Raw genomic sequence first — 10565 nt, 5'->3', positions numbered from 1 at the left:
TTGCTTAATTCTCTTAAAAACATAACATATCGGTGTTTACTGCTTTATTTCCCCCTAAATCACGAGTTTAAATCATAAATGTTCTTTACGTCTACAACAGACATATTTGTGACACACACACACAAATATATATATATATATATATATATATATATATATATATATATATATATATATATATATATATATACGTATACATAAATACACACAGATCCATTAGAAGAAATTAAGGAACATTTTTCTACAAAAAAATAGTAACTCTCATAACAGCTTAGTTATATTTTATTTTTTCAGTATAATATTGCAATTCTCTTAAATGGTCAACCATGAATTTTGTTATTTGACAAGCACTGACCTTCTCCTAAATCTCCTCATACACAAAAGTGACTTCATGTGTTCTGAAAAGTCATATAGAGATAATAGAAAGGTCTTGTGTTAAGGAATGTTTAAAAGGACCGTCTCCATTCATCTATGATGTTAGACAGGTGTACATGTTACCATACAGTTTGGTGAGAATGAAAATGTCACAATAAAAAAAAACTATACAAAAACCAATTACATTTGTCTGAACTCTGTGAAGAGAGCAAAAACAAGACCTATAGTAGTTCCAAAACAAGAAAGCCATCTGAGTTACATAATCAAATACAATAAGATTTTTTCCAAACAGTGACTTCAATAAGTGCTCTATTCGTGGTTCACCCTGTCCAATGCCACATAGAAGCTCTTCTTGTCATCCAGGCAATGCCAACCAATGGGTCCAATCTCACAATCCGCACAAATAAGGTACTTCACTTTGCCTACATCTTTTGTGAAACCCACGTTCTCAAAAGTGTACATGTCATCAACCAGCCAGTGAGCTGTTAATGTGTCCCCATCCAATGTCCCGTCTGACTGACCAATGGAGGTTTTCTTTCTCATTGAAGGGAGAAATAGCTGGTAAATGGAAAGGGATGTTGCATGGAAAACAATGACATATCAGTCTTGAAATATCATAATCATTGTATATAATATAATATATATGTATTTTTTAAACTACAAGTCAGTTGTGCAAACCGACATATCATTACTATAATTTTGCAAATTACTTAAGTACTGTAAATTACAATGAATTATCGTAATGTAACATATGAACCATACCTGTATTTAAAATGTTTTACACACTAGTTTTAAAACAAGTTACCTCCTTTTCTGCAAACACTGCCATGCCTGGGCAGAGCACTTTGGAAGAACATCTCTGGCACAACACTGATTTCACATTTTTACCATCGTCTGACACGAGAGAGGGATCTACAGATCCCTCGGGAGAGGAGGACCGTTTACTGTCATCCATGTTAGTAAGCAAACTAAAAACAAAACATACGATTAATCAGAATTTACCATATATTACTTGATTATGGTCAGTCTATCAATGCATCTAATATGGTATTGATATAATTAGCTATAACTGGCTCAATAAGAGACTCGTAACAGGAATACTCGCCTCCAAGTCAGACGATAAGGAAAACCGACCCTGCATAAGTCAGACTTTTTATCCAAATATAGTCTTCGAAATGCTGAGTACAAATATGGTAACTTAAGTATAAACACAATAATAGACAGTAGTTGGAAAATACTAGCGGACTAGTGTCAGCTACTGCTAATACATGCGCAACTGCTAAAGCAGACCGGCTAAAAACAAGCCACGAATCCGTTCCGCTCGGCTCAGATTTACACAGACTCCATTTTCAAACGCAGTTATGTTCTAACATGATGGGAACATCCTTTTAAGATCCAGATAATTTATTTGATATATATTCCCCCGGTTTCACAGACAAGGTTTAAGCCTAGTCCCAGACTAATATGCATGTTTGAGCTGTTTTAACTGAAAGCAACTTACACTGACAGATCTTAAAATATGTCATTGCTATTGTTTTGTCTCAAGTTGCACACTAGCCCCTGGTTTCACAGACAGGGCTTAAGACTAGTCCTAGACTAAAATGTAAGTCTGAGCTGTTTCCACTGAAATAAACTTGCACTGACTGATCTTAAAAATATATCAGTGCCTTTTTAGTTTTAAGATGCACATCGGTAATGTTTTTTTCTAAGCATGTTTATAAAAATTACTTAAATGTCCTAATTGATCTATGGTCTAATCCTGGCTTAGTCTAAGCCCTGTCTGTGAAACCGGGCCTAGATTTTTTTTTTCCCTAAACCGTGGTTATAAAAGCTACTTAAATGTCTGATTGAAGTAAAGCCTAATCTTGGCATAACCTAAGCCCTGTCTGTGAACCCGGGCCATATAGTTATTCTTTATTTAGATATAATTTGCAAATAATATCCTGGTTCAGAGAGACAGTTGTTTGTAAATGTATAATAAATATGAACCTCCAGAGGTTCCATTTTGAATGTATACAAATCTCCATTTTTACTTGAATGATCATCTCCACCGTATAAATCAACCAAATAAGAGAAACTCAAAGTATGACCCATAAATATTTATTTGAACATTTCACATTTCAGTTAAATGCAAATGATTTACCACCTCTACACGTAACACATGAATATATGGTTGTGGTAAAGCCACACAGTTAGCTTATTTAAAAAGGATCAAACACTACTTTTTTACAAACAGCAGTCTGAGAAAGTTCAACAATAAAGGTCAAACTTTTTGGTTTATTTATGTAACCTTATTATTAATTCGATTGGATTGCTTGCAAAGTAAATTAACTAGTTATGTTTAAGACTAATGAAATTTACTACACTGTAGTTTTGGCCCATCTATTTTAAACCTATTTCCTGTGGCCTAAGGCACGGGAATATTCTTATACTTTACAGGAAAGTTTATACTTTACAGACTGCACAGATGTATCCATGCAGAGGCTTTAATAACAATGATATTCAATATCTGCGCTGTAAGGTGCAACAGTTGACCTGTTTACATTTTCAATTGACCTAGAAGTAAAAGATAAAATTATGAATGTGTTCGAAGCAGGTAGATTGAGCCGAAAACCCTCAAACCCTTTATTTGCCCTTTGTGCGTTTTCCAGTTATTTTGAATAAAAAGATATCAAAAGACATCTCTGCTCTTCAGTAAAGTTTGGGCAATAATTTGGATGTGCATCAAATGATGTGAAGAACTGTTCATTTACATTAAGAAAAACTTGGATGCATTATATTATGAGGGGGCATGTCTACAGCTCAACGAAAGTGCTTTTCACTACTAAAGAAACACATTCAAAACCCAAGAGATTGTGTTTAAATTAAAGATTGATGATAACAAGGGTCATCATGTTTCAACCTTCAATTATTTGTTCAGCCTACGGCACCATTTAACCACACAAAACCTTTCATTAAGTGAAATTTCATGGATTCTTTGTAACAGAATAAAAATGAATAAAAATCAAAACGATAAGGAAAAACTCAAAGGTGAATAAAAACAAACCAAGGAATGAGTATAAATGGGGGCACTAAAAATCCTAATTGAAAAGCGATGTGTTTGTAGAGCTCTCAGAGGAGAGTGTCATCAGTGCAGCCTCCCTCAAGGCCATAGCGGAACTCCTGAAGGTTGGACACCCCATAGAAATGAACGAAGGCTGCTGCCACCACCAGCACGTGGAATATCTGGTGTGAGTGAAACTAAGAAGAGAGCAAATAAGGCGAGTAAAACATCTGCATATCACTACACTCAAGAATATGACTAAGAAAATTATTTAAGGTGTAACTTACCCAAATATCACACTTGCCCGGGAAATAGCGCTCTGGAATTCGTGCAGCATACAGTCCAGCACCTGCGATGTACATGGCGCCCATTAAATAGAACCAGCCCATCTGTCCAACAGTAGTGGCTTTGACAAAACCCTCCTCGATGGTGAAGTGCATGGTGGGAACAATCCCGCTCAATCCGAGACCCATGAAAACTCCTAAGAAAAACATTTTTCAAAAACAATTTGCTATGAATAAATGTACCGTTGTCTTCTTTTGTACTAGTATAATTTTTATTTTAAATTAGTTTTCATTTTAAATAAATACATTTATCTTATTTTCCCATTTCTTATTTTATATATGTCTAGACTCTATATAGGTTTTATTTCAGTTTTTGCTTTAGTTATTTTAGTACATCAAGTAAATGAGAAATGTTGATTTGGCAACTAGCTAAAATGAAAAAAAAAAAAAAAAAAACATATCAGTTAACATTCATTTTATTTCAAGTAACAAAACAGTTTATGGGTTTAGTTTTAGTTAACTATAATAAGGTGAATTAACCTTGTATTTACTCTAATAACCAGGTAAGACCAGTTGAATGAGAAACTGCTGCAGAGTGAGACAGCCAATAAGGTGGTATTTGATATTTCTTTTTTTTTTTTTTTTTTTTATGTAAAACTGCAGTGTTTATTTAATGATTTATCTGTACACATTATGTTAGTACTTTATTTTACAGTCCTTTTCCCCCATGTATATCATATGTACTACTTATAGTAACCCCTAAATCTAACCTTAACCCATGTAGTTACCTTATATCACCGAGTACTTTCTTAGGTAAGAACACTGTAAGTACATGTAAGTGCACGTACTGTAAAATAAAGTGCAACCCACATTATTATTATTTTTTATGCATCCTTCTATTTTTTTAATCAACCACATAATATCCCTTCCCGCTTGCAACAATGTCTCTTGTCCAATGACACATGCACTGGTGCAAGGGTGGGACATTCCTTTCCTCCAGCAACATGTCACTCAAATGAAAATCGCAGCAATTAGCAAACAAAGGCAATCCAATTATCCAATCAATTCCCGATTGACAAAATCAAGTTCTGTCCTACATTTTTTCAAGTTCAAGCAGCCATTTCGCTCTGATATATGTCCAGTGCTCAAAGTGAAAAAACAAACAAAAAAAACAACACAATTTGTTGGTGAAATTGCGTTCCAGGGGCAGGGCAGTCAGAGTACCTGAAACATGTGAGAAGTGCCGGTACGCAAGATAAAGTGAGGGTACGCTACAGATTAAAATACAGAACTGCCAGTGCTACCTGATTAGAGAAAATGGAGAAAAAGGCTGTTGTGTTCCCTTTAGACAAATAGGTAGGAAAACTTCAACACCCATAATGCACTGGGCATGTTGCCATCCAAAGCCATTCCCAGTCTGTGGATAGGCTTGACGGGAGTCAAATACTGATTTGCTTCAAGTGTGGGTATCCGCAGGTCGGAGTAATGGGCGTGACGAAAGGCCTTTACAATTGTTGGCGAAAACTGCCTGTTAGGGTGTGGGGATAGTTTCTGCTGTACAGTAGCAATTCACCTTTTGGCACGGACATTATTCCACCCTGCAGCTACCTCCTCCTCTTTTGCTTTAGGAGGAAATACTTCTTAATACAACTCTACACCATTATGATTAAAAGTTTGCCGTTTCCGGATGCAAGAATTCAATGAGTAAGCGTTTAGTTGGGAGCAAGTTATTTTCGGTTACCAGTGAAGGATCCAGAGCCTTGTAGGCAGTGGCTAAAGGCTGCAAAGAACCATAAACCATAAATATGGAGAGAACAGCGCAACAGAAAATATGAAAAACCTATCTGGATGACAACAGTGTTTTAGGCCAAACGGAGGAGGAAAAACTGAAAGAAACTACCATTCCATCAGCTCCGCCCAACCTGGAGCCCGAAGCAAAACACCATTTTGTACAGGTAAGAAATCTGTTGCCATTGTGTTCCATTTTTACCATATTGATGTTTAAAGAGTTGACGAGGTAATTTTTAGTGATAAACCCAATTCCTACAATAACAGTTCTGTTAAAAACATTTTGTCGATCCGACTGTCCATGGGTGAGGATAAAAAAAATGGGGAAGTACAATCTGTGTTTTTTACGAAAGCCCTAGAGCTGTCAAATGTTCCACAAAGAAACATTAATTTCTTAGTCCAGCTAAAATGGAGAAAGGTTTCATTGTTCATTTATATATACTACTGACGTATCAATACAAAGCGGGTTGAAAATTGATTCTGTGAAGTTACACTTTAACTTCTATCGTTTCGTACTATATTTCTTCACTTCAGGTTTAATCTTTTATCATTAAAGATTGGCCTAAAATATGCCAAAATGTAAACGTTATGGCAAATACATCACTGCCCACCTGCTCTGGTGGGCCTGTGGCGGGGAGTGGAGAAACGGTCCCACTGTGCAACTACGATGGCTGCTATACCCAACACACAGACGATTGTGAGGTAGATGAGACGTGGCTGAGGAGAGCAGTAGAACGAGTAGTAAAGCCAGGGTACAAAAGAGCCCATGATCAGCAAAGCAATTCCGGAGTAGTCTAGTCTAAGAAAGAGAGAGACATGAGAGATAAGTCACTTAAAGTCATTTCCACCATGAAATAGTGTAGTTAATGAGACAATAAACCTACTTGGAGAAAGTGCGAGAGACTTTCTCAGAATGGCAGTACACCGTGTGAAAAAGCCAGGAGAAGCTGAGGCACAGCACTGCACCCAAGAAGAACATCCCGAACACCACTTTCTCCTGCAAGGGGGCCATGAAGTACATATTGGGCCTCAGCATGGTAAGTGTGCCCAGGCACAAGAATAAGATTAACCCTGTTGAAAAAACAAAATAAAAATAAAAACAATTAAACAATGGGTCAATGTTTTTTTGCTGTTGTTGTCTGGATCCTTTAAATTTACTAAAAGCTACATTGCATTTTACAAAATACAACTTTCCTGATATCACAATGAAGAAATATATTTTACAATAAAGTTTAAGATCACTTTTTACTTGTTACATGATATTTTTGGAGTCATTCAATTTAAATTAGACTGAAATGGTTATCCAATTGGCTTTATGCCCAGCTGCACTACTTCCTGAACTTCAGCCAGCTCCTTTGTTTCCTGTCTGCCATTATTGGACAAACTGATTAATCCAGGTGTGCTTGACCTCAGTAACAATAATCAGACACACCTGGATTAATCAGTTTGTCCAATAATGTCAGACAGGAAACAAAGGAGCTGGCTGAAGTTCAGGAAGTAGTGCAGCTGGGCATAAAGCGCATTGCACGCAGTGAGATTTTCAAACGCACGCTTGGTGCCGCCCCTCGAGCTAGCCGTTTTTCATTAGTCGATGCCAGACCATTAATCTTTCAGATTTAGGTCAGGCTAGTAGGGAACAGGGATGTCTGTGAATAAGGGATGCGCCTGACAAACTCGCTAGTCCACTCCACGTTTCGCTTATCAGCTTGCGCACAGCAGCTATATAGGTGGAAATATTTAATTGTTTTAACAGTCTTTATTTGTTTAACAGTCTATAAATTCGATACATTTACTTCACAGACATCCTTCTATGATATATCCATTCTACTGTCTGTTTGCTGTGATGTCGGCGTTTCTTTGTCACAAGCACTCTACAGTACACGCTGTGTGGTATCGGAGCACGAGCGCAGTATTGGGCCCTATTTATATTTCTTTATTATTTCTTCTATATTACTTTATTTTTATTTAAGTTTTAGTAATTTTAGTACTTCAACTTAAACTTATGCATTTCATTTAGTTGCCAAGGCACATTTCTAATTTCTAAGTTTTTCATTGAACAGTTATATTTTATTTAATTCCAGCTTAATTTCATTGAACAAAATGTATTTTAATAGTTTAAGTTAACAATAACACTGTGTGACATATCTGTTTTACACTAAATTGTTTTAAGGTTTTTGCTTTTATCATGGACACTTTGTTATACACTCATATGAATATTTATAATCTTGCATGCTCTCTAAATGAGAGCAGTGTTTGTACTTGAAATTGATCCGCTGCAACGTATTGCACTAAATATATGCATGAGGTGCACAATAGCCACCATTCTCTGTGACGACTCTCAACTGTAACCCCAACCTTACCCAACAAATGAGTCCAGATATTCCCAGTCTCTGTGTGGATCCTGAAAATGCTCCCAAAGCAAGCACGGAACGAGGGCATGGGAGGCCGGTGACCGTGCAGGAGGTAGTCGTTGTCTTTTAACCACTCTGGCAGGACGTGAAAGGGAATGACCCTCCAACGGCCCTCCCAGACCTGCAGAACAGAGATACGGCATTACCGCTTTGTCGCCATGCCCTTCCAATGACTGTATGATATTTTGAAGAATGTTTCTGCTCATAGAATGGAACTCAATGGGGTCCAAAACAACATTGAACACCATTGACTTTTACTGTATAGACAACAACAACAAAAAAGCAAGTCATACAGGTTTGTGAATGTCATGAGGGTGAGTAAATGATGACAAGTTTAATTTTTTGGGGAGAACTATCCGTTTAAATTTCTGTTTAAGATTTAAAGGCGTTGTGTTTGATGATCACACCTTATGCACAAACTCCTCCATCTTCTCCATTGCACGGTGAGCCTGAAGTGGTAGCGTCAGAACCTCTCCGACTTCTTCATCCTCCTCTTCATCATCAGCAAGAGCGCTTGCTCCCTGTGGACACAATCAGAGCTCAAAATGAGCCTGCAACACTTTCTGCTGGCACTGAAAATGAAAGACTCTGTAATGCATTCAGATTAATAATTGCGTGGCTTGCCTCTGACTGGAGTCCTTTGGCTCCAATGGGGCCATTCTCCTCCAGCAGGGGACCCAGCTCCATCAGCTCCACATCGGCTGGGACGTGGCATTCTTCAGTGACCCTGCAGTCCGCATGACTGGCAGACCTGATTTGTCCTGACATAAGTAGACTGCCCTGTGACTCGACCCAGACCTCTGAAGCCTACACTTCAGTTCACTGTGGGCCAAATGTAAAACATTCAATTAAAACAAAACTTTGTTGGCAAAGTCAAGTCATGACAATACCAGTGACCCGAAACAACAAAAGAGACTGCTTACCTCTGGCAGGTGCTTTGAACACATACAGGTCTAAACCAGCCTGCTGATGTTTGTCTCTCTATGAAATTGCATTCAATCTTAGAGGTAAAAAACAAATAAAAACTACTTGGCATCATTATCTCAGTTCAAAATACTGGCTGTGTTTCAGCCATTATAATTTGTGTTTTTTCGAATCATTATCAAAATAAATAAACCAAACCAAAATAAATAAAAAAATCCTATTCATTTTTGCATAGGGGAATTGATTTTAAAATGTTAACTTACAAACCTGTGGAAGTTGTTAATCGATTGGTTTATGCTTATGTTGAAGCCATCAGTATGAATTATATAGGTTATCTTATTTTTTATTAGATTTTTTTTTAAAAAGAATTGTTTAACAGAGGAATTCCTCCTATGTTACCCATAATTCTGCAAAGAAATGTCCACCAATCAGAGAATTGTTACAAGTAAATAGTGGCAAAAAGCAATACTTTAGTGAATCCTAAATGACGCAATTGAGTCAGTCTCTGTACGCCCTCAAACTTCTTAAATATTTGAATAATAATATTTTACAATAAACGTAAACTATATTGTTTCTATATAGATATTTAATAATAGTTTTATATTTATCCATAGTTTTTAACTCAATTGTCATTTGTAAGGGTGTAAGGTAATTGTCCAGTGCACTCTAAAACGAAATTCGAAAAGCGTCACGAGACATCTTGTTCGTGTGAAAATGACTGACAGATTTACAGATTACTCATGAGATAAAGATATTGTTGAAAATCTTAATTAATTGGCCTATAAGTGTTGTCTTTTTCTTGATAAAAAATAAAATAAAAAATAATAATAATAATAATAACGAAAGAATTGTAGAAAAACAAATTTGTATACAGCATAATAACACGTATACACGACTAGGTGTTGTTTGGGTAAACGAGTCATTGACTCATACACTCATCCGATTACATGCGGAAACAAGACACTGAACGAATCCGTTTTTTTGTGGTCTGATTTAAAAGATTCGAGTCACGGTGATGAATCAAAATCCTTACCACTAATTCGAATCGAACGTTGGAACGCATGTCGTATTTGATTCCAAATACGTCTAGATATGCAGCTCAGTGGATTTAAAATCAAACCCGTAATAACTGACAAATATCTCAGTATGAAGTGTCATCATATAGCTCATACCCATGACTAACGGTATTAGCCTGCTGGCTAACAAGGGGCTTTAAATTTTAGAGGACGAGCAGCCAAAACACCGGCACACGTCATGATCAACACTTACAAAATCATCATACATAACATAGCAACAATGCTACAACAACAACTACACTATATTATTCGCAAAAATACCACTAACAACGATTAATTAATACGAAATTAATCGCTTTAAAAAAAACCAAGCTGGTATATTAGAGCAGGTTAGCATTGAGACACAGGAACCGCTACGCACCGCTAAAGTACTGTGTCTGGATGCGTCTACAACAATATATGAATCACAATTTTGCCTTTGCGTTGAAATAATGAGACATTTTATCGTGCAGACGGTTACCTGATTTCCAGAACTGCTGTTAAAGAAATTAGATCTCTTCCGGACGGCCACCAAACACCAGCAGGATGGAGAAAAAAAGAGTTGAAAGCTGCTGTGTGCAATACGGCGAGTTCAAACTGGCTCTGTTGTCTTTGAAATAACACCGCGGCGGCGCCTCCTGCTGGCGAAAGACGGTCCTGCAAGGTATTTGGTAAAACCCCCACA

General features: G+C 37.0%; 2 protein-coding genes across 3 annotated transcripts; both read right to left on the bottom strand.

Moving 5' to 3' along the window:
• Nucleotides 1–266: 266 nt before the first annotated feature.
• rabif (RAB interacting factor) lies at nt 267–1738 on the bottom strand. Its single transcript, XM_079858329.1, has 3 exons — nt 1481–1738; nt 1181–1343; nt 267–933 (listed from the first exon to the last, which is right to left on the bottom strand). Exons 2-3 carry the CDS (start codon nt 1328–1330, stop codon nt 685–687), a joined length of 399 nt encoding a protein of 132 aa, XP_079714455.1. The 5' UTR covers nt 1331–1343; nt 1481–1738; the 3' UTR covers nt 267–684.
• Nucleotides 1739–2459: 721 nt separating this feature from the next.
• Nucleotides 2460–10513, bottom strand: adipor1a (adiponectin receptor 1a). 2 transcript variants are annotated; one of them, XM_079857426.1, is made up of 9 exons: nt 10362–10513; nt 8825–8901; nt 8526–8723; nt 8309–8422; nt 7851–8022; nt 6375–6561; nt 6102–6289; nt 3706–3899; nt 2460–3615 (listed from the first exon to the last, which is right to left on the bottom strand). In XM_079857426.1, exons 3-9 carry the CDS (start codon nt 8667–8669, stop codon nt 3487–3489), a joined length of 1128 nt encoding a protein of 375 aa, XP_079713552.1. In that variant the 5' UTR covers nt 8670–8723; nt 8825–8901; nt 10362–10513; the 3' UTR covers nt 2460–3486. The 2 variants fall into 2 exon arrangements, with proteins under 2 accessions (XP_079713552.1, XP_079713553.1); XM_079857427.1 differs by lacking the exon at nt 10362–10513 and adding an exon at nt 9859–10029 and having other exon boundaries at nt 8825–8926.
• Between the last annotated feature and the right edge of the window lie 52 nt (nt 10514–10565).

This window comes from Squalius cephalus (genome assembly GCF_949319135.1).
Source record: "Squalius cephalus genome assembly, chromosome: 22".
In the NCBI taxonomy this organism is placed as follows: Eukaryota; Metazoa; Chordata; class Actinopteri; order Cypriniformes; family Leuciscidae; genus Squalius; species Squalius cephalus.
Note: the sequence above shows the minus strand (reverse complement) of the source record. Positions and strands in the feature narration are given on the sequence as shown.